At 45.1% G+C, this 27,544-nt stretch overlaps 1 protein-coding gene across 1 annotated transcript in view; it reads right to left on the bottom strand.

Moving 5' to 3' along the window:
* The window catches only part of SVEP1 (sushi, von Willebrand factor type A, EGF and pentraxin domain containing 1), a 172,050-nt gene that overhangs the window by 7,524 nt on the left and 136,982 nt on the right, over positions 1-27,544 (bottom strand). The window contains exons 41-48 of the mRNA XM_034774932.1: positions 25,228-25,291; positions 23,611-23,784; positions 22,515-22,688; positions 19,922-20,095; positions 18,541-18,717; positions 17,779-17,949; positions 8,247-8,342; positions 1,738-1,833 (exon numbers count right to left, since the gene is read on the bottom strand). Of these exons, the coding sequence (XP_034630823.1) occupies positions 1,738-1,833; positions 8,247-8,342; positions 17,779-17,949; positions 18,541-18,717; positions 19,922-20,095; positions 22,515-22,688; positions 23,611-23,784; positions 25,228-25,291 (1,126 nt within the window). The remainder of the gene's footprint in view (positions 1-1,737; positions 1,834-8,246; positions 8,343-17,778; positions 17,950-18,540; positions 18,718-19,921; positions 20,096-22,514; positions 22,689-23,610; positions 23,785-25,227; positions 25,292-27,544) is intronic.

Here is a 27,544-nt window from a genome sequence, read left to right as displayed (position 1 = left end):
TTATAAAGGGTAAATTCATGATTAATGCATCTTTTATTAAAGGGCTAGCTGGGTGTTATCAAGCCCAACAGGTTACTTATAACCTTTAGCTGATGATATTATAAACGTCTATAACACATTCTGCTCATGTCTGCAATGTGTTCATGACAGCTCTCATTTATTAAGCTTGGATAAATCATTTGTAAATAGAACTTTAATATAAAGTGTGATCAACGTGGCTATAGAAACAGGGCCTGATTCTTCTTTCACTTACACCATTGGGTAACTCCACTCAAGTCTGTAATTCTAATTCACACAAGTGGGAGGGGATCGTCAGACCCGCAATTCTTTAAAGTATTTCAAACGTAGCAGTGCAGCTCAGTGAGTCCAAGGCATAGATTCCCCCCTTCCCTCCCCCGATCTATTTGGAGGTTTAAAAATAGGGCCACTACTCTGTCCTTTGGATTGTTTAAACTAGATACTATGGCTGGGATTCTGGCTAGCCCTGCATGGGCACAAGCGAGGAGAGAAGGTGCAGGCAATGCTTCCCTCCTCTTGCACACGCGCACAGGGCAGCCAGAATGGCAGCGCAGGGGAGAGTGAGCAAGACCTGAGCTGCTGCACTCTAGAAGTACTCCAGAAGGCAAAGCTGGGGATATGGCCTGGTCCCAATACCATCCAAGCACCTCATTAGTGGCACGAGCTGAGGGGAGCTCATGCTACAGCATTTTAAGGAGTCCAGTCATAGAGGCTTATGCATATTGCTCCTCTTGGAAGGACTCTGCCCTAAGCACCTAGCATAATGCATAATAATTCTGTCTGCCTCGCTCCTCTGCCTTCCGAAGACAGAATGCCTCTGGCAACTGGTGTGTGGGTGCTGGACTTCTGCAGAGCACCGCTCACTAGCACAGCCAGAACACTGCTAAACATACCTTGCCCCACATACAGAACACGTAGTTAACACGGCTTACACTGAGAGCTAGGGATGGATGAAGGAATAAACAAACAATGAGCAATAAGTATTGAAGGTCTGAGCTCTCTACTAATGTATTGTACACAAGGCACAAACTGCATCACTTGAGTTTAGACTGTCTAACATACTAAGACGTCCATCTCTTTTCCCCCTGCCTCTTCTCCATGCCGTCAGCAGTCACCCACAAGTGACTACTGAAAACTAAGTAACATGAAGGTCTTTAAAGGACAGGTTCAAATTCTGCTCATATTTATTTGTGCTAGGTACCGTTTTCCTCACAAATTAACACTGGACAGTGGGATAAATCAAAGTGACAAACACAAATGCAAAGGTTGGTGTTCACACAAATGTCTCAGAGAAAAGAGATGTGGAACACCTGCAGTCCCACTGAAGTCAGTGTGAACTGCGGATGCTCAGCAACTCTTACGCTCCGGCAATAATTCAGACGCATGCTTTCTGCTCAGTCCTTGGTCGGGTGATATGGTAATATTCCTTTCCTTGGAAATGGGCAGTGGGAATCCTCTCTTCTATCTGCAGGTCCTTAACAGAAAGCTCCCTTGATAATGGGAGCAGGCTGCTTTGCAGACTAATCAAGAACAAGATTATTCTGAAAATGGCCTGCAGCAGCGGAGATCAAATCCTCCAGGAATATTAAATAATTTTTTTTTTCTGAGCCAGTCAGTGGTTACCACAGAGCCCTGTGAAATGCCTCTATATTGCCTTGCTTGGTGCTGATAACAACAAACGCTGGAAAAGGAAACATAGGTGAGTAAAAGTAGTTTTACCCGTATGACAGCGTGATCCAGTCCACCCAGCTGGGCAATCACATTGGTAGGGGGCCACACAGCGACCTCCGTTCAGACAAGGCAGGATGCATATTGCTAAGAAAAAATAAAGGGAGAGGAAGGACAAAGAAGAAAAACATTAGCACCAGGCAAGGAGAGAGGGACGTTGAGAAGAGCCGAACAAAACCTTTGTTCCACCAAAAGCTCAGCTCATCAATTGTTTTCTGCCCACTATCAGGAGTGTTGCGTGTGGTCTGTTTACAAGGAGAATAAAACTCATCCATAGGCAGCAAATCTGCATTTGGCCTAACAATGGGGAGTAAATAATTTCAGCTTCAAATACATCAGACCTATACTGGGCCTTTCTCATCCCGCCCCTGCTGCAGCTTGCATTGGTGCACTGGGCATGAGAGGCTGAACATAGAGTCAAAGAAATGTAGGACTGGAAGGGACCTCAGTAGGTCATCCCATCCAGTCCCCTGCGCTGAGGCAGGACTAAGTGTTATCTAGACCATCCCTGACAGGTGTTTGTCTAACCCAGGGGTGGGCAAACTTTTTGGCCCGAGGGCCACGTCTCGGTATGGAAATTGTATGGAGGGCCGGCTGGGGCAGTGGATTGGGGTGCATGGGGGGGGAGGCGGGGGTGAGGGGTTTGGGGTGCAGGAGGGTGCTCCAGGCTGGGATCCTGGCCAATGGGAGCTGCAGAGCCGGCGCTTGTGGTGGGGGCAGCGTGCAGAGTCCCCTGGCTGTCCCTGCTTCCGGGAGCCGTGCGGAGACCCCGCTCCCCGGCTGGAGCACCGGAGCAGGGAAAGCTCCTAACCCAGCTCCCCGGCGGGAACTTGAGGGCTGGATTAAAAGGTCTGACCCACCCGTGGTCTAACCTGTTCTTAAAAACCTCCAGTGATGGGGATTCCACAGCCTCCCTAGGCCATTTATTCCAGGGCTTAACTGCCCTTACTGTTAGGAAGTTTTCCCTAATGCCTAGGGTGACCAGATGTCCTGATTTTATAGGGACAGTCCTGATTTTGGGATCTTTTTCTCACATAGGCACCTATTACCCCCCACCTCCTGTCCCGATTTTTGACACTTGCTGTCTGGTCAGCCTACTAATGCCTAAGCTAAATCTCCCTTGTTGTAATTTAAGCCCATTGCTTCTTGTTCTGTCCTCAGTGGATAAGCTGAACAATTTATCATGCTTCTCTTTATGTACCTTTCACATACTTGGAGACTGTTATGTACAAGGAGAAGTGGGGAGAAAATGAGAGTGAAGGAGGAAAAGGAGAAGAAAAAAAACAGAAGTAACAGTGGATAGATGAGAACAACAGATAGAGAGTGCTTTATGGAAAAACCTTTTGGCGATCAAGAGACACTGTATCTGCACCTAGATACCACGGTGATAAGAAATAGACGATCGATCTATCATTGATCATCTGTCCATTATCTTTTGATAGATAGGTTGATAGAAAGATAATGTCTGATATTATATCTATATACATATATCTACCTCCATATGCAAGGGAAATTGTGGAAAATAATATGTACTTGTAACTACATACATATTAATAAAATATCCACAATACAAACTCCAAACCATAAAACAACCTGAAACCCCCCATTTGGTTCAAGGGGAGTATGCTCTGACAGCTGTCTGTGTGGTTTAAATCTCAGTTTGCTTGCTAATATCACAAGAGCAATATGAATGTTAGCAGAAGCAATTCAGGATGATGACTTTTAGCCAAAACTGGTTTAAAATGTTTGTTGCGGTTGTCCAAATAAGACACAGCAGTGAGATGTATTTTGATGACAAATAGTCTGAATCCTTGGAGTGTGTATTAAAAACCGGTCTGGATTCCCTGCACCACTACTGTAAGCAAGTCTGCTGCTGTTGTGCTAACTTTGCACTCACACCACCAAGCACTTACTCACAAGAGTAATCCCATTACAATCCTCACGCGAGTGCTCACCAAGAGGGATAAAGACCATAATCAGGCCCCAAAATAAAGTCCTGTTCTTCAGACCCCTTGAGTAGGAGAGCTCTGCAAAATGTCCCTGACAATGGGAATTTCTGTGTCCTAACTGGGTGAAGATTGGAACTCAGCAAACGCTGGTCAGAGATTTTATGAAAAGAAAGATTTAAGGCACATTTTAAGAGGTTCACAGGCGATGCATGTTTATGGGCATTGGAGGGGAAAGCTGATGGCAGAAAGACATGAGGCAGCAAAAGATCTTGGATGGACGATGGGGATTAAAAGGACTAGTGATCCACAAAGAGATTAGCAGAAGCTTGTGGAGAATGGACTACCATGCTTGCAAACCTCCACTAATGGAGATGCCACAAGAGAAGAAGAACTGGGTGAAACCCAGTGGGCTTGGCTGCTGTAAGGCTTCTCAGTTGGTTCAGACGACAACCCCAGTGAAACTCTGTGGTGGGCACTTAATCAGAACACATTGAAATGAATAGGTCAAATTCAGTTATTCTTCAGCTTCGGTGGCATTCTCAACTGGGTTTCTTTCATCCCTGAAGAGGGAGCCACGTGCCCTATCTGGGGACTGAGAAGTCTGATCCCATGTCCTTTACTGCACAGCAGAGGCAAAGCCAAAAATAGGCACGAGAAGGAATGGGACTTCCATGCTGCCACTGGATTACTCTTTTGTTTATACTGTTAAATTAGGGTCCCTCCACATTTCTCAGGGCAGCAGAGCTAGTCTCAGGAGGCAGAGCCAGTCACGCTATAAGCTTCCCCACCCCCCCAGCCCCGCCCCTTGAGTCAAAAGCACCATGAAATATTAGGTGACTGAATCCTGTCAGAGTTTTGTAACCTCAGCTGAAGCCTGACCATGAGAGGTTGCTCAGCACTGGCATCTGCTGCTGAAGCGGAGGGGAGTGCAGGTACTCAGTACCAATCAAGATTAGGTCCTTATGTATTAATTATTGACTCTCTTTATATGGGAAACAATGCCACAAAATGAAGTAGGATGGTTTAAAACCCATTGTATGTGACTCTCCATTCAGTTACCGTCTTTGCATAAACAAGAGAGAGAGAGCGCATGTATGTGTAGGAACTCTAATGTAACTAGTCAGCTGTCCGTTCCTTTGAGTATACAGGGAGACGGGCTAGGAATTGGGATGGCAGATCAAAATGACCAGGAGCCTAACATTAGTCTTCCAAAGCTGAGGACTAGGCTAAGCGTTGTTGTTACCAGGAAGGTAAGGAAATCAGTTATGACGTTTCATCGATTTTGCAAGGTGCTGGGCACATTCACCTCACCCTGAACCTCTGGAGTAGGGGAAGTGTGTGTGTGAAGGAAGGGACACAGAGATTGCAAAAGAGAGACTATGTAAAGGCACTATTCAGCTGGAGTTTGTAACACCGAAGGCCAAACCATTTGTTTGCCAAATTTCTTCTCCTCACTTTCATGGAGCCAATTCGGTGTGGCACAGCCCAGGCCCAGACTTAGCAGCAGCAGCTGCAGGAAGGAAGTGGATTTAATAGATTGTTTTTAAACATGATGTACAGGCCACGACAAACAATATTAATACTTTAATCAAATTCAGCTTTGTTAACTGTAAAGGGATCTGCCATTCTTTTCCATGGGTCTCTACTTACATGCAACACTCCTAAGTACAGTGACAATAATAACTAGAGATGGTCCCAAGCAGCATGACTCAGACTGGGATTTCAAAACCCTGATGTCGGAGGACGTTTTCCCTGGTTCAGGTTCATCTCTGAGTACTAAGTATAGAAGGAAATATTTGCCTTTCTATCTATCCAGATATCTCTATATTCATGGGCTCCAGAAGTGCAGTATTACCCACATTAATGTGTTTATCCTCACAACACCCCTGTGAGGTCGAGCCGTGCTATTATCCCCATTTTACAGATGGGGTACTGAGGCACAGAGAGACTAAGGCCCAGATTCACAAAGGTATTAGGCTTCCAACTTCTACTGATTTTAATGGAAGTTAGGAGCCTAAATACTTTTGTGGATGTGGGCCTTAACGACTTTCCCAAGGTCACACAGGGTGTGTGCGGCAGATCCCAGATTCGAACCCAGCCCAGTCCAGCCCCTTACTCACAAAATGATCCTTTGTACCTAGAGGGGAAATCCAGCACCAGCTCCCATAGGCACAGAGCATGGCAGGCTGCAGAAAGTCAGGAGGGGCTGTGGGTGGGGAAAGTGCCAGAGGGACATCACTGTATTACCTGACCACTAACATCTAGCTATGCAAACTACTCGATACATTTTGTAAGTATATTAGTAAATAAAGATGTGCGCACAACTCATAGCATAAATCTCAGTCTTTTACTGCTGTAACTCTAGCTCTTCCCACAACACACCACTACTCCTGGGGTTTACTGCTATCCCATACTGAGTCATGTTGAAATGAGCCTGTAAACCTCCTGGGGCAGTGGCCTGTCTGTTTTATGTGTCTGTATAGCACCATGCACTCTCTATGACCCTGTATAAATAATAATTATGGGCAAAGTCCTAAAATCCCTATGTAGCTTTTATTCAATATTGTATTTGGGCAAAACTCTCATAGAGTCGCTAGGAATTATGCCTCATTGAGGGCTGAGTAACACAGGCACCAAATCCGTGGGTGCTCTGGGGCTGGAGCACCCACAGGGAAAAAATGGTGGGTGCTGAGCACCCACTGGCAGCCCCCTATCAGCCTCTCCCGCCTGCTAGCGGCCCTGCCAATCAGCGCCTCTCCCTCCCTCCCTCCCTGTGCCTCCTGCGATCAGCTGTTTTGTGGCTGCAAGAGGTTCTGGGGGAGGCGAAATGGGGTGGGAAGAGGTGGGGCAAGATGGGGTGGGGATGGGGGAATGGGTGGAGTGGGGGGCAGGGCCTGGGGCAGAGCCGGGGATCGGATTGGAAAGTCAGCACCTGTGCTGAGTAATGTGGCCTTGTAAGAGTCTCCATGGCCATTCGATACTTAGTCTCTCTGCTGAGACTGCCAACAAACATGACAATTAATGGTGCGGTTCCCGGTTACATCTAATCACAAACAGGGATTTCAGTTATTTCCAACCAATACTAGAACCGAACCAGAGTTCAAAAGGTGAAAGCCTGTTCAGATGCCCCAAGCTGTTTAGTCTCCAGGATGATGTGCAATTAAATTCCTAGGAACCGAAAAGTGTTTTTCTTAAAACAGGTCCAACTTTTAAGTCCTAAGCCAAACTTTTCCTCACAGGATGTGGACAAAACTGAGTGCGTTACAGATTTTTATCTACTTCACCTCTGCCAGGCACAGCTTCTGTGACTGACTGACTAAGGGAGACACTTGTCCATCTTTCTGACAGAAGGGAATGTGCCACACTGCACTTGCTGGGTAAGGGAGAGATTGGGGAATAACAACATTTGTGAGAAGGAAGGCATGGAAAATCCCATGTGTTTGCTAGCCTAGGCAGTGTGGCCAGGATATCCTGTTCAAGAGGAGTGGAGCAAAGAGAGGAGACGTGATTGACTTCTTTCTTTCAACCAGTGCCAGCTTTCCATTGCCTACCGCAGACATAAATAAAGGAGGCATAGCTCCACTGCCTTGTGTAGTCATTTACACCTAATTAAAATCAGAGCAAACTGGGTTTTTGCTGCAACCCAATCAGAATGGCAGAATTTTAAACCTATTTTTCACAGGTGTATATGACTACACCAGCTGCAAGATACTGAAGAATTAGGTCCAAAATTTCCTCCAATGACAAGATGAACTTTCATAACCTAGGGGCTGATCTGGACAGGTGCTGGGCCCTCACAACTTCAAAGAACTCAGTTGGAGTTGTTGCTAAGTAACTGTCAGTATATTAGGGCTTGTTTGCATGCAGACTTGCGCTGGTTTAATGTCAGGAGTGATTTTAAACCAATGTAGTTAAACTGGTGCAAAAGGTTATGTGGACATACTTATTTTGGTTTGGACCAGGCATATTTCCCTTTACTAGGAAGGTTTAAATTAAACTGAAATAAGACCTTCTGGAACCAGAACCAGAGACTGTGCACATAGGGCTTTACATTGGTTCAACTAAACCAGTGCACGTTTGTGTGTAGATCTGTCCTCCGGATCTACATTAGCACTATGCTGTTTTCTGTTTGAAACACTTTTATTCCACACGACTGAGCAAGATCATTTGGCTATTAGGAAACACTATTTCACAGTGGTGAAGCATTGGAATAGGTTACCCAGGAAGATGGTGGAATCTCCATTCTTAGAGATTTTTAAGGCCCAGCTTGACAAAGCCCTGGCTGGGATGATTTAGTTGGTGTTGGTCCTGCTTTGAGCAGGGGGTTGGACTAGATGACCTCCTGAGGTCTCTTCCAACCCTAATCTTCTGTGATTCTATATCCTCTGTTGCAGTCCATATCTAATTTGCTAAACAGAATAGGTTATGGCCTTTGCCATTTTGAAACTTTAAGTCAATAATTGTCCCAGCACATCCATTGTGACATCCTGTAAATCCACATCTCTTATCTACTGCACATCTTCAAGCTACATTGTGAGATGATGTACATACGCTCTTCGCAGAGACGGCCCATCCAGCCTTCTGGACAGGAGCATGCGTTTGGTCGCTCACAGACTCCGCCGTTCTGACACGGGAATCGACAAATGGCTAGAAAATAATAACACAATCCAGTCAAGACATGGGTCAGTTAATATTCAGAAAGTGTTCTGCCCAGAGCTCTGCATCTTATCCAGTCCTTGTTATTACGACAAATGAATTCAGCAAAACTCAAAGACAAGCTTTGCCTTGATTGCAGAGTATGTAGTGTGCTTGTGTGTGTATAATACTGCCCTCTAATGGATGACTTGCTCAAGTTATTAATGACTGCAATTATTTTAAATTATTATATTTATACTGAGGTGTTCAACAACCAGCCTTGCAAAATTTTACTTGCTCAATTGTCTGGGTCAAATATGATTTTTGACAGGTGAATAAAATATTTTTTTCTACTGTCATTATCATGGTAAGAATGGGCGAGTAATTTTTTTGCCGAAGCTGGTAGTTTTTTTTGACAATTTTGCAAGATGTCTCTCACCTGAATTTTCCTTCTTGTTTCATAAAACAAAAACCAAATACTGTAGTTCCCCATCCCCTCACTCCTGTACAAAAAATTAAGTCCAAGACATGGGGAAAGATAAAATCAAGATTCCTTTCCTCAGTCTTGGCATAAAAACAAGGCAAAGCTGTCAGGTATAATCTACCTTCTGTCATTAAAATAAAAGAAAACAGAATAGCAGCATCAATGATTTATTGCATTAACACCACAAAAGACTGAAGAGTACTTTGTGATAATCTGTGGTAACACTGTACCATGTATCTGTTTATTTACAAACACCGCGGTTTGCAAAACTGTGGAACAAAGTAAATATAAGTCACTTAGACGGTAAGTTCTCCAGGGCAGAGACTGTTTTTATCATGTGTGTGAACAGTGTCTACCATAGTGGGGCCCCAATCTTAGATCAAGGCCTCTGGGTATTACTACAATACAAATAAAGAATCACAAGACATTTTAATTAGTGGCAATTATAAACACACAATGAATTGTTAATGTCTCTCTTATTTAACAGTTATTAGGGCAAGTGAAATGTAGGTTTAGGGTTGAGAGAGCCCCAGATCTGGTTCATTAGTAGTCTAAATATGATGAACCATTAAAATACTTATAAGTTGCATGTTTGAACCAATCCAAAACTACCACTGAAATAGCCACGTTTAACTAGATTTTGCTGCAAGTTTTACAGTTTCAATGTGAAACCATAGCTTGGATTCACAGGTGCGGAAACTAGGGGTGCTGCTGCACCCCCTGGCTTGAAGTGGTTTCCATTTTATGCAGGGTTTACAGTTTGGTTCAATGGCTCTCAGCACCCCCACTACACAAATTGTTCCAGCCCCCCTGTTTGGATTCCCCTGAAACTGGGCCGAAGGTTGTAAATCTTTTGAGTCAAAGCCTGAACTGCCTGTTGCGTTTCTGAAGAAACCTGAATCAGAGTTTTGCATAGTCTGGGATCTCGTAATAAAAAGTTTCGCACAGCTGTAGTTCTAAGAAAGTGAACAACACCACAGTGATTCACCACTATGTGTATATTATTGTCAAATAATAGGCAACCTCGTTTTTCTGAATAGTAGTTAAGTTATAGTACTATTATGAGGAAGCTTAAACAAAAGCCATTTAAAAGCTGGGGCAAAAATTTTTAAGGATTGTATCTTAAGTGTAAGGCTTCGAAACGGCTTGTGATCCACACTTCGCCTGAGTGATGTCCCAGGTATATATCGTATGAGTAGATAAATAAAATCGGCTGACCTAAACAAGGCTGGCTTTATGCTACCAGGAGTCCCAAACTACCAGTAAGAGTTGGCTGTGAGATGTGTCCCCACTCTGCCACTGGAAAAGGAGATAAAGTTGGTCTGTGAAATACAGAGCTTGTTTGGTATGCATTGCCCCAGGTAAGCTCTGCAATTCAGGGCCACAAGTAGGTTTGCTTTTCTTGTTCCTGTGGCCAGCCCTGGTTGTGAAATTCTATATGAAGAATAAGACAGTATTATTCCTATGTGCACTTGTTATATATAGCTCCAGGGAATGAGAGACCGTGTGCCTATGGCCGTGGAGATCATTGAACAGTAGAGCAGGCAAGAGAAGAGAAAGGCAGTCTTGAACTTCAGAGATGGGACTGGATGTTAGAAGACGTAACATCCTCTCCTCTCACACGGGTGTAAATGAGGATTAACTCCATTGAAGTCAAAGGAGTTATACTGGTGTAAAGCTAATGTAAATAAGAGAAGAACTGGGCTTCTGGCTTCTCTTCTCAGCTCTGCCACAGACTTTCCATGTGACCTTGAGCAAGCCACTTACCCTCTGTATGCCTCAAATTTTACACCACGTAGTGTTTTTCTTAGCTGGCTTGGAACAAGCTGTTTGGCAGTAGCTCTGCACCCTGGGATGAGCCCAGTCCAAAAGTCTTGTGCAGAGGGGGCCAAATTCACTGCACATCTTTTAAAAAAGAAACACAACGTTTCTCCATGCTACAACTCCGTATCCAGTCAATGAAGCAGAATTAGTAAAATGATCTGTAACAATGCTATCTGGTGACTCCCAGTAATGTTATGATCTGTGAAACTGGGATAATGAATTGCAAAACCTGAGTTTTAGAAAGTGCACTGAAATCCTCTGATACAATCAATATTACTTCTATTGCTAGGGCTACCATTTTGTCACAGAAGTCACGGAATCTGTGACTACCAGGGACCTCTGTGACTTGAGCCCACCTGTGGTGGCTGAAAACTGCGGGGCCAGCTACCAGCCACCACAGGCAGGGGAGGGAGTGCCCTGGTAGCTCAGAGCCGCTGCAGGCAGCCGTGGGCAGCAGGGCGTCCAGGAGCTCAGAGCTGCCACAGACAGTTGGGCAGGGCACCCGGGAGCTTGGAGCCAACACAGGCGGCTGGGGTGCCCGGGAGCTGCCGCGGGCGCCTGGGGTGTCCCACAACTCCAAGCCTGGCCCCCAGGGGTGGTGCGGGGACCCCCACAGCTCCCCATTTTGTCATGCATATTTTTAGCAAAAGTCCTGGATAGGGCACGGGCTTCCGTGAATTTTTCTTTGTTGCCCGTGTCCTGTCCGTGAATTTTACTAAAAGTATGTGTGACAAAATCTTAGCCTTAACTATTGCTAATCAAAAGTGATATGTAAGTGCAAAATTTTATAGGCTACAGAAAGTAAGAGATACTACAGTGACGAGCATGGTACAAGACCCAGAATAGAATGGAACAGACTACAACTATAGCTCTCAACTACCTTTTTGAAAGAAGTCCCTTGCTTTAGAGCCAAAGGAAGCTCTAAACCACACATTTTTGGTGTTCTCATTTTTTTTCTTGCAAATTAGTTACATGGGAAATGCTGGAGAGAAAAACAAAAGATACAGATCACTGTTTTTTGCTCAGGAAATTCAGCCTATTCCTTTAAAACGACGTGCCGTGCCCTACGGTTCTTCTTTTGGCTCTCACGCTAGCTCTTTGTCCTACGTTTGGTGGTGGGCAGATCGTAAGCGCCATGGATACTGTCGCTGGTTTCCCAACTGGGAGCATGAATATGATCTCACTCGCATTAGCTTATGCTGGTGTAACTTGACTGAGTTCAGTGGAGTTACTCCAGATCTACACCAATGTCACGGAGATCAGAATCAGGAGTGTGATCTTTAACTAGATACAGTTCAGACAAGCGCAGCTGTGCTCACCCAATTACTACACAGTCTGTATTTTTTAATTATAATATTCACATTAATTACTTTGTTTAGTTGGGTTAGACATTTCTTGCAGGCTTGGGACATTAATAACTAACCACTGGTGTCAAAAGCTACGTGATTCATTATGCTGGTTGTTTTCATGTTGCTTCTGATGTAGATCACAAAGCCTTAGATACTGTGTAGGCCTTTTGTTAGGAAAATATTCAGCCTTGTTTATAAAGCAGTTCTAAAAGATCACTTTCACATATATCAGGGAAACATAGGCCTTTTCTCTCATGAATATCTTTGGTCCTTTTTATTCTTGTTTTAGGGGAAGGAGGCGGGAAATTATTAACATACTGCATTAATATCTAGAGTTGCCAGGTCTGGGATAGCGCTTTGTGCATTAGTATATTAACCCCTTCATCTCCAAGGCCACCTCAAGCCACTGGTATTTGGAGAAGGGAGGGAAGGAAAGCTAAAGAGGCTGGGGATTGCTAAACAGTGAGCAATAGAGATCCATGTTCTTCTGGAGCAGGACTTCTAGGCTTTAATTTTTTAAAACGTCGGAATGTATATGGTTTACATTATGTTAGAACCATTAACATTTATAAATATAAGGCAAAAAGAAAGCAGAATCATGAAACTAACAAACTGAGTGTCCGCCGGAATTGTTTAATAGCTGTTTTTGTTATATTACATCCCTTTCCTCATCCTTTGGCTTTCAATGAGACCGAGGCCGTGTCTACACCACACAGCCATGGTGGTGGAGCTGTGCCACTGTAGAACAGTAGGGTAGATGCTTTGTACATCCACAGAAGGGGTTTTTCCGTTGTTGTAGTTAGTTCACCTCGCCGAGAGGCTGTAGCTAGGTCAACAGAAGACCTAGCTGCATCTACAGCAGGGATTAGGTTGACCTAACTACATCGCACAGGGTGTGAAATTTTTCACATCCCCGAGTGATGACATAGCTAGATTGATTTAATTTTTCAAGGTAGACGAGGTCTCTGGCTCCTCAGGCCAATGCCACTTTTGAAAATGCACTGTAGACTTCTAAGGCGCTGAGGCCTTTTTGAAAATGTTACCCATAGTGCTTATGACTATGAATAGTCCCAGCAACTTCAGTGAGACTAATTATGGGTAGTAAGTGCCATGAGACTCATCAAAAGCCTATTCAAGCCAATGCAAAGTGTCCCGTTGATTCGCAAGGGCCTCTGGATCAGGCTGCACATTTGGTAGTAGAATGCAGAATCAGGCCCTCGGGCTGTAAGCTCTTTTGTGGTAAGGACCTGCCTTATCAGACATCTCTAAAGCCTTAACACACTTGAGGGCTGTGTTTAAATAGCAAATGTTAAAAAGGAATGAAGAGTAATAACAACTTGCAGCGCTACACTATAATCAGGCTAGAACCCAAAGCTTTTAATGACAGATCAACAGTCAGATGTTAACACCACAAACTTACCCAAAACATCTTTGCTAGTCGATGTCTAACTAATTCCAGAAACCTCACACAGAGATCACTTCTACATCCTCACGTCCACAGTGAGTGTTAAAGTGATAGTGGGAAAAATTCTCAAAAAAATTGAGTCTGACTTGGGCTCCTAAGTCACGTAAAGCACCTTGGAAAAGTCACCCATCATCTTCACTTTGCTGCTGGGCCCTCCACTCTAGCAACTGTGATGGTGCTCCATTGCTATCACAAGGCAGCACTGTGATATACATGGAAGCCCAGGAGTGGCTTTTTAAATCTGTGAAGTGCTAAGAAGTCACAAACCTTTTAGATTTGGACCTTGTCAAAGTGCTCTATCTAGGGTGACCATGGCAAACCATTACTGGAGAGCAGGGCAACATGACTTTTCAAGGGCCTTTACTCATAAGATTCACCATCATTGACAATGGTTTTTGTATTATATTAGTGACTAGAAGTCACAGCAGAAGTTGAGACCCCATTGCTTTAGGCATTGTACAGAATCCCTGCCCCAAAGTGCTTGCAGTCGAAACAGAAAAGGGTGGGGAGAAAGATTTTACAGATGAGGAATTGAGTTACGTAAGGTCTCATAGGAAGAGCTGGAACTGAAGTCACGTCTCTGGTGTCCCAAACCACTACATTAGCAACAAAACCATTCTTCCCTCTGATTCAGGAGCGCTTGTGTAACCCCCACACCTTCCGGGTGTGGTGTTCTGTCCTATCTAGTGGCACTGAAACCACTTAAAGAGAGAGATATAAAATGAGTCTGCTCTACAGCCAAAGCTAACAGCCAGTTGGCTTTTAGCTCATGCAGTAGAGGCTCATGCACTAAGCTCCAGAGGTTCAATCCTGCTCCCCGATGATCAGGGTCTGTTGGCATAGGCGGCGAGTTCCATATCCACGTGGTGCTCGGGCACCAGCAATATTCAGAGCTAGGAGCCCAGCTCCAGCAATACTTGGGGCTGGGTGACCCCCCCGCACCCGGCTCCAGCTGCAGCTCCCGCCCCACACCTTCCCTGAGTGTCCCCCGGCCCCAACTTGCCTCCCCCCCCCCCCCCCCCCCCGCCTTTCACTGGCCCCCTGGAGCAGTGTCCCTGTTTCTTCCGAGGGCTGCCTCCGGGTAGCAACTGCTGCTGCAGGGTCCTAGTGCCCCCCATCTCCACTGCCAGGGCAGACTGACTCTGAGACTGCCCTTCCCCCTCAGACCCTTCCCTTTTCCAATGGGACCCTCCAGCAGTACAGGGGACCCCCCCCTGCCCGCAGTCACCGTTCCTGCCCCATACTGGGCAAGGAGGCAGCCCCATCCCTCACCCCCAGTGAGACTACAGTCAGGGGCAACAGCAGGGGAGGAGGTGCACGCAGCACCCCCGGCACCCACCACGGGGGAGGCGAGGGAGATTCCTGGACCTGAGAGGGGCCCTAGGAGCACATGCAGTGACAGTGGTGGGGGTGAATGTGCTGCTGGGGGGGGAAGGAAAGGGGGGCTCCTTCCCCAGAGCTTGCTGCTGCCGGCAGGGAAAGGGCTGGGGGGAGTCCTCCTCTCTGTCCCCTGTCCCGGAGCAGCCTGCCTCCACCCCAAACTCATCCCCAGCCCTGCCCCACCCCAGAGCCCACACCCCCAGTCAGAGCTTTCACCCCCCACTGCACCCTCAACCCTTTGCCCGAGCCCCTCCCACACTCCAAACCCCTCATCTGCAGCCACACCCCACAGCCCTCACCCCTGCACCCCATCCCTCTGCACCCCTCCCATCCCAAACTCCCTCCCAGAGCTTTGGGCAGGTGGGGGGCGGAGTTTGGGGGGACGAAGTTTGGGCAGGTTCTGGGCACCACCAAAATTTCTACAAACATGCCACCCCTGTCTGTTGGCGTTATAAGTGGGGGCTTGTCTGGGATTTCAACTGGGAAGTCTCCAAAGCTCAGGACGCACTTCCTCAGCGAAGGGAAGTATGTAACTCCTATAGCTCAGTGGTTTGAGCATTGGCCTGGCTAAACTCGGGGTTGTGAGTTCAATCCTTGAGGGGGCCACTTAGGGATCTAGGGCAAAAATCTGTCAGGGGCAGTACTTGGTCCTGCTGTGAAGGCAGGGGACTGGACTCAATGACCTTTCAAGGTCCCTTCCAGTCCTATTCTTCTATGATTCTATACCGCTACGTCATACTGTAGTAGTTTATCAGCGGTGGCTCAAAACGCGTGCCTGAGGCAGCAACCCACGGGGGGCGCCCCACTGGTCCCTGCGAGGGTGGCAGTCAGGCAGCCTTTGGCGGCGTGCCTGCAGGAGGTCCGCGGATTCGGTGGCAATTCGGCGGCAGGTACACCGAATCCATGGGATCAGTGGACCTCCCGAAGGCAGCCTGCCTGCTGTGCTTGGGGCGGCAAAAAAGCTAGAGCCGCCCCTGTAGTTTATATATACTTAGTGCTAGACATAAATACATACCCACACAAGCACAGTGATTGCCAATAAAGTATCAACATTTGCTAATAGCCACAATGCAGTTATTTCCTATTCTAAATAAAGGGAAGAACCGTGCCATCTCACGTACCACTTTGTAATAATTTCTGGTAAAAGCTAGCTTTTTAATGGTGACGTACTTCTTAATGTATGTATGTTTTTATTGTATACACATATATATCTAACACACACACACACACACACACACACACACACACTTACTGACAAGAATTCCCACTGATAGCTCTGTGACCCCGAATGGACTATCCGGTCTTTATCTTCAAGATCACTTCTCCACCATTTAGGGACAGGTTTAAAAATAGAGAGGGAGCAAGAAACAGATACACACAGACTCTAGGTCTACATGCAAAATATGTGAGTTTGTGCACCCATGTATGCACGATTAATCACTGCAACTGTTGTGCAAATGGGTGCATAGGTGTTTAAATACTAACTTTCATATATGCTACAATTAGGGTATATTTGCATGCAAATGCAGCTATGCAAATACATGCCCATTTGTCAATCAAATCTTGGGGATTTTTCTAAAATCCCCATCTAGTCCTTACAGTTCTGTACTTAAACTGGCCAACACAGATGCTGTGATGCTTCCTCCGTGCTCAGTGTGCATTACTTCAGTACAGCTGTATCAGTTTATCTCTGCACATCTTACTGCAGACAGTTGTTTTCAGCAACACGCAGAAGCTAAACAACAATGATGGAATAAGCACCAGTTGTATCAGCCACCTTCCTTTCCTGCAGTGCTCTGCCTTAATAGTAAAAAGCTAAATTTCTTTAAGTATCTGAATGTAACAGGCTGGTAGTATTTGTTTAGCACGTGTTGTTCCACCTGGGAAAGGATTAAGTGTATTCTGTAGATTCATAGTGGTAGGAAACTTGTTCCCCCTGCTAATTATAACTGATGTGTGACTGACTCTCTGGAGAGAGGGGATCTAGGGCAGGAGTTCTCACAACATATTTTTTGGTGGTCTCAGAGCGCGGCTACCAACTCTTGCTGGTGGCCGCGCTGACAATTTTTCCTAAAATACGTAATTAATTTTAGGAAAAACAAATAAATATGCACCTATACATGTCCAAATCATTGTAATTTATTTATGTAGGATTTTTTCAGATTCAGTAATAAAAATAATGTACAGTGGTCTCTATTCTTTAGTGGAACTAAACAGAACAGAAACATAAATAAGGTGCTTTGCATGTTCTTGTCTTTTTGTTGTTGTTTCTTTTGCTTTTTTTGGTTGCTTTTTAAAAAAAAAACTTGCTAGCTAGTAAGTCTGCTGCTGTGAAAAGTGATATTTGTATGTTTGTTAATATCACTTTTCACAGCAGACTTACTTACTCAGCCCTGGCAAGCCCTGGGACAAATTAAGCCCTGGATGAGGAGGGAGGCAGTGGGGCCCAGAGAGGATGGTGGGGGTGATGAGCCTGGGGACAGAGCCTGGAACCAGAGCCTGGTACTGCGGGGATGGAATCTGAAGCCACCGAAGCCTGCTGCTCCAGCCCCCGGGAAAGTGTGGAATTCAACAGCTGCCTACACCTCCAGCATTTGTATCTCTGGAGGGGCCACTGCTTCCCCCCCATCACAGCCCAGGAGGCTGTGGCACCAAGAAAAGCCCCTGGTGGCCGCATTTGAGAAACGCTGATCTAGGGTACGAGATATGCAGTCCTTGAAAGAGGAACCCCAGAAGCAGTCAAGGTTAGGGAGAAGGTTTAAGTTAGTCTATTTATTTGTTTGTTTGGGTATTTGTTTATTTTAAAGCAGAAAGGGCGTGAGTTTGTACTTTACGCGCAACGGGTTAAATTGTGGCTACAGTGAAGTCATATGGGAATTTCTCCTTGTGTGTTTGTACAGCAGGTTAGGAAAAGCACCAGCACACAGTTAAAAAAACGACTCTTACCTTTGCAGGCAGGCGGTTTTGTCCAGGTTCCATTTTCTAAACACACAGTTCTCAGGGACCCCTCCAGCATGTACCCGCTGTAGCATGAGTAGGTGATCATGTCTCCATACTGATAAAAGGTACCACGGGCCAAGGCGTTTTCGATGTGAGCAGGGGGCCCACAAGAAATCTCTAAAGAAAAATGAGAAGAAGCCACAATGGGCTGACGAGCTGCAGCATCTGGGAATTCGTTGACAATACGGTACATAATGTCCCTGTCTGGTTAGGGTGCGAGCCTGCAGGATGCTGAGTGCTGCCAAGAGGAGTGTGGGGAGGAAAGCTCTGCAGAGAGAGGCTTTTGCGTGGTGCAGAGAAATGCACACGGTGTCTAGCAATGAAAAAAGACCTCTGCACTAGCACCAAATTTAGCCCTGGTGAGAAGGGGGAAACTGGGCATGGTGGGGAACAGAGAAAGGGGGCGACCAGGAGATAGGGCTTCATTGTAGCAGACACAACATTGTGCAGAGCGAATCAAACAGCGAATGTGTATAATGTGCCTGGCAGCCAGTTTGAAGACATTCCCCCCACTCCCCTCCAACTGCCAGCCAGGGGCAATGGCTTACGTACTGGTGCTTAAAGGTTGTAAGTAGAAGAGAGTGACATTAGGCCTTCTTGTTAGGGCTGCCCACCAACAGAGAAATATGCCGGAGGGGTATAAGAACACGGGGCATCTCCCAGCCAGCTTCTCACAACGTCTGCCGTGAATTCAGTTTGTACACTTACTTTCACATTTAGCTCTTGCTGGTGTCCAAGTCTCGTCAGGGTTACAGGTCATTTCAGCTTGCCCTTTAAGTTGATAGCCCTCCCTGCACTTGATCGATACTTTCTGGCCGACATAAAATTCTGTCTCAGACAGGCGAGCATTCTCTGGGATTATGAAAGGCACAGGACAAGGATTTGCTGTTCAAGTGGGGGGGGGGGGGGGGGGGGAAGAAAAAATATTTGTAAAGCATGTCTGCAAACTCTCCCTCTTTTCATCATCAAATTGCAAAACCAGCAGAATGAATGAATGGATTGATTGCTCCCCAGTTTCACCTTTAAACAGGTGTAAAGTTGTGAGGCTTGAGGTCATGAAATAAAGATAACAGGCCTGATTCTCTTTTACACTAATGTTACTTTACACCACGTTCGGCTGAAACCAATGGCAAAACTCCCCTTGACTTTAGTGGGCTAAGGATTTCCCCCTGGCAGTAGCAGCAGGCATTGAAGAGGATGTCAATGTAATTTACATTGCTTTAAGATCCCCTTGCACTGCTAGAGCAAAGTAAAGCGGTTTTCGTGTAAACGAGAAGCAGACCCTTTGGGTTCAGTTGGATTTACAGCGGCTTAGTGGCTCCGGAACAGTGTAGAGAAGCGGCAGAGTGCCAGGAAATCTGTCCCTAAAGGTTCACACAGTGAAGAGTATTAATATTCAACAGAGTTTACAGGTCACCTATTGTTCCTGCACACCGTAATTTTGGGCTAAACCTTCCTGGCCTTCCTCATGGGAGCATTTCCACTGATTTCAATAGGACGAGTCGCGTGACAAATGTGACAAGGATTCAGTACAACAGCAGAGGGGAAGCTGCTTCTATGAAGCTAAAGACACATTGGTCTCTTATTTAAAAAAATGAGATGATCCAGCTAGTGCAACGCAAGACAGATCTAAGATCAGTTACAGCCAAATAAGGTTATATGGGGGGCAGAGGGGCAGATTTCAATCCATTTAAAGCCCTTTTCCAAATAAAGTCACTTGCTGCTGAACAGTTTACTCTCAATTTCACAAACATCTGTAGGCAGATGTTATATTTAATGTGCCTCAGGACTATTCCGTTCTTCACCATGCACACAGGTGTCTCCCAACACCGCAGAATAGCGGAAGATTAAATTTCGCTATGTAAGGAAAGTTTCACTTAAGTTACAGAACTTCACTAAGTGAGGAAAAACTGGAATATGCAAATGTATTTGATTTTGAACTTGACCAATTCTGCTCAGTCACACCAGTAAGAAGCTGGGTTAGCGCTATCGAAGCCAATGGATTTACTCTCAATTAACAATGGTTTAAACAAAGAGCAGAATTTGTCCTTTAATGCTTAGAAATCTTCCTTAAAGAGCAAACACTCACGTTTGCACAGCGGGATTGGGTGACTCCAGCTTCCAGTTCCCGTGCACTCTGCTATGGGCTCCCCTTCCAAGCTGTATCCTCTGTCACAGTAATATGCTGCTCTGCTGCCAACTGTATTATTTTCATACAGTGCCTTCCCATTCGCCAAGGAAACCAGAGCTTCGCATCTGGTCTCTGCAAGGAAGTAAATTCATTCATTTAAACTATATTAGGCCTCCACTTTATTCTTTGATATAGTGATGCAGTGTTTATAATAGCAACCGGAGAACAATAAAACATAATACGTGTTAACAGAAAAATCAGTAGCGCCGGAAAGAAAATATAGTTGGGTTGGTGCTCTACTGATGGAGAAAGGGCAAATATCCAGGCATATTTTTAACAAGATCCCAGAGAGTTTAACAAGGTTGGCCATGAGGGAGGCTTCGGACACCGGTTAGTTGAAGGGGATTGAGCTTCAGTGGTTCCTTTCTTTCCACGTAGAGAGATCCCAGAGAGTAATGTTCTGCCTCTGCAGCAGCTGGTATTTGCCACCATCAGACCGGATACTGGACTAGAGGTATCACTGGTCTGATGGGGTGTGACAATTCCTGTATTCCAAATTGCACAAAGCCAGAAGGCGAAGCAGTCAGATGATCTGGGCTGCACTGCCATCACTACTCAAATGACAGGCAGCCCTATGTTTTGTCTTCCAATTGATTCAGATGGTGAAGTTTCCCTGCTACCTGAGAGACTAGAGGAGCTAGAGGTTTGGACAAGAGCAAGTTGATGGGACCTTAAACCATGTAAGACAGAGGTGATGCCAGCTGACAAGCAGGAGAGAGCATCTAGAGATGTGGATACAGTAATATCTACTCTGTTACTGAGGGGCCATGCCCACCCTTTGTCTTGCATTGTTCTTGCATTCTCAGATGGTGGGGGCAGAAACACCTCGTTCATCTGCATCTGGCTAGATGCCTGTGACCTTTTCTTTCTGATGTGGGTCATCCAGACCCCAGGCCAAATTATCACAATATGCTCCGCAACTCGCTACCCTTGAGATCTGTGTGATGGATGGTTGTTAATGCGGCATCTGAATATCTTTTCCACCTGCCAATGAGCTAAAGGTCCTACCTCCTGTGCCTCTGGATTACATGCCTGCAGTGGGGCTGTGAAGTGATCTCTGGGCCCTGCCCCTTCACACGGAAGGGGGTCACTGGCATGCCCTGAAGGCGTACCCTCCAGGTGCTCTGTTCCCTGGCTCTGGGGAGAGCAGTCCCACACCTGTCTGAGTGGGACACCATCAGCCTTGGCAGCCAAGTGAAACTCGCAGTCCTGTTGGTGGCACTGACCCCTGGGGATTGTGCCGCTGGGTGTGGAAAGGCATCAAGGGGGTCAGTTAGCACAGCTGCCCTTGCTGCCTGGCTGCGCTGCTGACACCTCCCTCTCTCATCTCCTCTGCCCTGTGTACGCCAGGTGGCCTCTCTGTGCCACTCCGCACCCACGTGAAGGGGTCAGATCCTCCCTAAATCTGTGTGAGAGGCTGGATGTAGAGAATCTCCACTTCACAGGCGGGGAGGGTGAATGAGGATGTCAGCAGCAAATAATGAGGCTAAAGGGGGCTGTAAATGAAGGGTGCTAGGGCCCAGTATAGAGGACAAAGGGTATCTGTGTCAGGGGCAGGAACTGCATGAAAAGAAGTGTTGGGGCAGGAACTGAGCTCAAGGGTGCGTCTGTCATGAGAAGGCGCTAAGGACACAAAGGGGCCAAAAAACACAGAGGGGCTTTTCCGAGGAAAAGAGGAGCACGGAAAGGGGAAAGTTAATATTTAACGTTTCATGCACATTATAAAGTTTATAATGTACTTTTGTTTAATCTACTCCCATGTATGTTGATTTTGGCCAGTGTCATTGGAGGGGAAAACACTGGATGTCCATACATATTTGGGATCTTGTCAATTACGTGTTCTGCTTTTTTGTTGACAGCTCTGCCTCCTGGTTATAAACACAAACAATTCATGCTTATAATGTATTCTGGTTTGGGGCAGGAATAACAGGACATATTTAAGCACCCTTTGAGTTGAGTAATTTGCAGAAGTGTGTGTGTGTGTGTGTGTGATACATTTGTTGTGACAATTATTTTGAAGTTCTTACTACGAGGTGCCAACCTGGCTAAAATAATAAAAAATAAATAATAATTAAAAATGGCTCTTCATATGGATTTTCTGAGCCACTGGGAGAAAAGGCATTTGTTCTCATTGTTCACAGTCTTTGTTAAAATGGTGAGTGCCCTTAGCTCTCATTGATGTTTATAAAGCTATTATGGTACCTTGCAGATTCAGACCCTAAAGGAATATCCTTTCTGTCTGATAAGCCTTCTGGTCTTAATAATAACTCTCCCCTCTAGGAACCATTTCCTGTAATACTTTTAGCTGATTGGGTGCCAGTTAATAGTAATATAAAAAGAACTACTGCACTTCATTGCTCCACGGAAGAACATTTCCAGAAAGAGGTTTGATTCTCTGGCTGTAGGATATACATATTGGTATGCCAACAAGAACAATAATGATTGCTTTTCCTAGATCAATACATACTGGGGCATAAAACTTAACAGTTACCTTCACATGATGGGAGGGGTTTACTCCAGGTCCCATTGGCAAGACATGTGATATTCTGGGGCCCAATGAGATGGTATCCAAACTTGCATACATAGGTAACGTTACTTCTGTAAGCACTTCCTGAGGCCACGGATACTGCATTTTCTATAGAGGGATGTGGCTCACAAGTTATCCCTAGAAGAGAAGTCTTTGAGTTTATAATCTTTACAGTATTTATACAAAGCTGTTTGTTTTTATTTCTTCTCTTTTGTACACTGTATCATGCCCTACTTCACAAAATGAATTACAGGAGGATGAAGGGGAGGAAACGGAGGCTGGAAAAGCAAGATATAAAGAAATGTGACTCAATGTCTCAGAGGGACAGAATCACAGATAGATGGGGCAGCATTAGAGACAGGCTCTCACTCCTCATTTTGTACAGAGGTAAAGTGGAAAGGGGACCTAGAAATTAGCACACATTGCAGCAGCACAACGTGGAGATAGAGGAGTAAAAAGTGAGAGAGGAAGGCTGGACAGAATTCCTTGCAAAAGGCTATAACGCCCCTAGAATACATTTATGAAATGCACAAAGCAATGATATCTACTTTGTCCTCCACCCCAAAATAAGTCACACCTCACTGCTCTGACAGCAAAACAATCAGATTGCAGTGATTTGAGTTGCTCACACCAAAACAACCCAGCTGGGTCAGCACTGGCACCCTTACGACAAAGCACTGGCACCCTTACGACAAATCACTGCAGTGTGATAATTCAAGACCCATATTCCATGATACAATAAAATTCAGACAGTACAGGCCAAGCTTTCCCATCATTTATCCCAGTGCAACCCCAAGTCATGCCATTTCAATATGCAACTGGGTGGAGAATTTGCTGCAGCATCTTGCAGACTAAAGCCTCCATCAGAGTCAAAGAGGAAATGCGAACTGTAACTGCTCACTTAGGCCTTGTCTGCACTGGCATTTTTCCTGATATTTCCCACCAATGCACTACTGCTGGTGCAGCTCCATTGGTGGGAGCGCTTGTGTAAACCACCAATGGCTTTTTACCCCTAGCCCTGCTCTAGAATGGCACTCATCTCGCTCTGATCTGTACTTACGCACGCACGAAGGGGCTGAGGGACTCCACCGTTTGTTAACGTGACAGATTCTTCGGCTGGGTCCCTGTAGTTCAAAGCCTCGATTACAGCTGTAGAGAACTTCATCCCCAAATAGGAACTCCTCCCCATGAACAGATCCATTCTCTATCGATTCTGGTGGTCCACAGGAGATCCCTATACCACAGAAAATATGTTGTTTTAATCAGATGCCTTTACCAACTGCCTGTCTCAGTCACAACCCCTTCTCAATCTTCCGGAAGAGCAGTTAGAATGGAGGAAACGTAATTTTCATATATGCAGTATGTATGCAAATATTCCCAGATTATTCCATTCACTAGCAAAGACATCCTATAACAGCTAGCCCAGAATGCAGTCTGGGGCTTGCCAGGCACCCCTAAAAACAAATCTGATGTAGGTTGGCTTTAGCCGAAGGCATTAGAAAATATCTTTACAGCCATATTAATGATGTTAAACTTGAAAAGGAAAACAAAAAGCAAAATCATGATTCAGGGTAAGTGTCTCAGGGTTGGTTTACACTTAAAAGTTATGTCAGCATAGCTACATCAGTCAGGGATGTGAAAAAACCCACCCCTTTGACTAATATAGCTATGCCAAGAAAACCCCCAGCATTGATACAGCTATGCTGATGGCAGAGTTGATGTAGCGAACACTGTTCGGGAGGTGATTTTCCTCCACTACCAGACAAACTCCTTCTGTTGGTGGATGCTGTGTCTAAACGTAGAAAAACATTCACAAATATTTATAATACATTTCACCTGGTATTTTATTATTGTTTAACCGTGCGATTAAAACTGCGATTAATCGCGACTAATTTTTTAAATCTAGTTAATTTGTTTTGCGCTAATCGCTTTGAGTTAACGGCGACTAATTGACAGCCCCATAGCTGCACTACGGTAGGTACAATTGCTATGCCGACACAGGCTCAGTAATGTAGACATAACCTTTTAAATGAAAGACATTAAGTACCTAATTTTCAGACAGCTGAGCCCCCACCATTCCCATTGACTTCATGTGACTCGGAGGTCAGCAACAGCCCTGAATGTTGCCCTAAATGGTAAAAGTGTTTACATTTGGGGCGTGCCCTTAAACAGAACAGTTTCTGGTTACCTTAACCTAAGCTTTATCCAAGCACACTGGCCTTCCTATCTGTGATAGGATATCTTTTTTTTGGAGTTTTAGAAAGGGCCCTAGCCTGGTCGCACAGTTAAATAATAGGTACCCAAAGCTTCACTCAGTTAAACAGCAGAGAGGAGGTGTCAAAATATAACAACCAGGTCCCATCACCCAAACAAACCCTTTAAGGTGTCTCAGGTTGGGAACCCAAAAATTAAGGCACCAAAAATCACCCTTTGAAAAGCTTTGTCCAGAAGTGCTGTTTTCTTGGCGGAAAAAAAAAAAAGTATGTGTTGCAGTTTATTTAATAACAACATTATCTTCAGATGATAGCAATTTTTCAAGATGTGTCATAATATTCACATTAAAGTTTTATGTACAGTTTAAGTAATAGACAAAGCAAACTGAACATTAGTACTTATCTGCCCTATAAAAATACTCCCAAGCCACACTAGACATACAACAAATGAATTTAGAACTCACTTCTGCACATTGGTGCTGCTCCACTCCATAGTTTGTTTCCTTGGCAGATATGTTCTGCATCACCCTATTAGACAAAAGGAAAAGGATCATGAAACAGCATAAAATCGTTAGGATTGTGTCATTACTGCACTGCAGGAGAAGAGAATCAAAGCTGCTCTCATTTTTTCATGACCAATCGTGACTCCTTTATTCGGCTATCCCTCTGTACATGTTCCCTCCTATAGAAATCCATGTACTGAGGGAGAGCAGAATGTTGGAACCAAGATCCACTACCTGAACGTCAGAGCAGAATTCTGTCCTAAAACTTGTCTAACATCCGCGACAGATTTTGACAGATGGAGAGAAAGATTGCTTTAAAATCGTTGTGCCTTGATGCGACCCCTTGGATACTCTACGCTTGCACTAGTGTGTCATTGTCCTCAATGGGAAAAAATAAATGTGCCAAAAACCATGACATTCTCAGTCCTGGAGAGAGGAAGTTAGATCAGCTGATGTTGCATCAATAGCACCACCAACCACAAACTGGGTGAGAAGCAGGATTTACGGTGGAATCAAATATAGTTCCCACAGAAAGAAGCAGTGAAATCCAATGAGAGGAGCATCCCATGCACGTTCCGGGGTTCAAACCTTGGTAGATGAGAAGGGGCAGCATGCACTTAGATTCCCGGGTTTCTTACTGTCACATCTAATAATTACAAAATACTACTTAGCACTTTTAAAGCACTTTACAAATGTTCACTAATTAACTCTCACAAGACCCCTGAGCCAGGTCAGAATTTCCATTGTACGGCTGGGGGAAACAGAGGCAGAGGATAAGTGTCTTTCTCAAATCCCTAGAGTGCGTCAATGTCAAAGACAAGATCAGGATTTAGTGTCTGACCTCTCACAGTCACATGCTCAGAGCAGTGGATCGTATCCTGCTCTGTAGAGGTTATTTATGGTGAAAGAAACAAAACAGGAGAGTAAAATTGCCAAGTTGGTGGGCCTGAGTCTCTGCTCATATTCACCTCATTTTACATCTGTGCTACTCTATTGACTCCAGTGGACTTTCTCCTGGTTTACATCAGTGCAGCTGTGATGAGAATCTGTCCCACAGTGTAGTCATTGCACCTGCTTCTCTCCCATTTTCACTCATATTTGTGTAAATCAGGAGTAACTCCATTGAAGTTGATGGAACCACACTGGTGTAAAACCAGAACATGTGAGGGGAAAATCAGACCCTGTGAGTTCAGTCAGTCACTAGGAACTTGGGGCATACTTCTATCAGCATAAATTGGGAGTGACTCCAGTGGAATTAATCCAGATTTGCATTTGTAACTGAGAGCAGATTTTGGCCCACACAGCTCTGGTTAGGGTCTTTAATAAAAAAGCACTGACCGAGATTGTGTCTGTAATTGTTTATAAGCATTCCAACGGTGTTTATCACTGTAGCAGCATTCCACAAACATTGACACAGTTAGCAGGCCAGCACTCATGTGAAGCAGGGAAATTGCAGCGGAGAAAACTGAAGAACAGAGAGCTCAAATGACTTGCCCGTGGCGACACAGGAAGTCAGTGGGAGAGCTAAAGTGAGAATCTAAATCTCTTGATTCCCAATCCTGTGGTCTTTGTGCTCTAAACACAGGGTTGGGAATCTAAGACCATTCTGCATTCTCCTTGCCAGCAGAGTCTCACCTGTTTCCAAGAAGGTTCAGATGGGTCCTCACTCCAATACTCATTTTGTAATTCAGGAAAAATGGCCTAACTTACTCCTTTCAAAAGCAGCTGGGCAGAGGTGAGCTCTCAATTAAATAATACTTTATTTCTATCCCATCCCACTCATATGTTCTAGGCGATGTCTCTTGTCCTCTTGCCTACATATTGTAGTACACTCTAATAGTTACAAGCACTTCTTCAGGACAAGGCAATTAAACTGTCTCTTGGTCACAGGACATTAAGTCTAACTTCTAAGTTTGGGTTTTATTTCTTTCACTAGTTATGTCCATATGAAGAGCACCTATTACCAAGAGCAGGTGTTTACTTTAAGTATGCTTGTACTTAGGACATTAGGCCACAGCAGAGCATTTCAGAGGAGTGTAGGGGACTTCTGTTTTAACAGCAGGGAGACAAGACTCCACTAGGGGGCGTAGGTGGAATAATGTCTAGGAGCAGTACTATTTTTCATTTGGAAGAATTTTACAGTGGGTTTCTTCTGTCTCTGACTGAGAGGTAGCCTCTGTCCTCAAATCAGTCCATTACTGCAGTTTGATCCAGCTACCACCATAAAATATGCCTTCAATATATACACATGTTGTTATTGCAGGGTTCCTTTTTTTTG

Source organism: Trachemys scripta, chromosome 6 (genome assembly GCF_013100865.1).
Source record: "Trachemys scripta elegans isolate TJP31775 chromosome 6, CAS_Tse_1.0, whole genome shotgun sequence".
Taxonomy (NCBI): domain Eukaryota; kingdom Metazoa; phylum Chordata; order Testudines; family Emydidae; genus Trachemys; species Trachemys scripta.
Note: the sequence above shows the minus strand (reverse complement) of the source record. Positions and strands in the feature narration are given on the sequence as shown.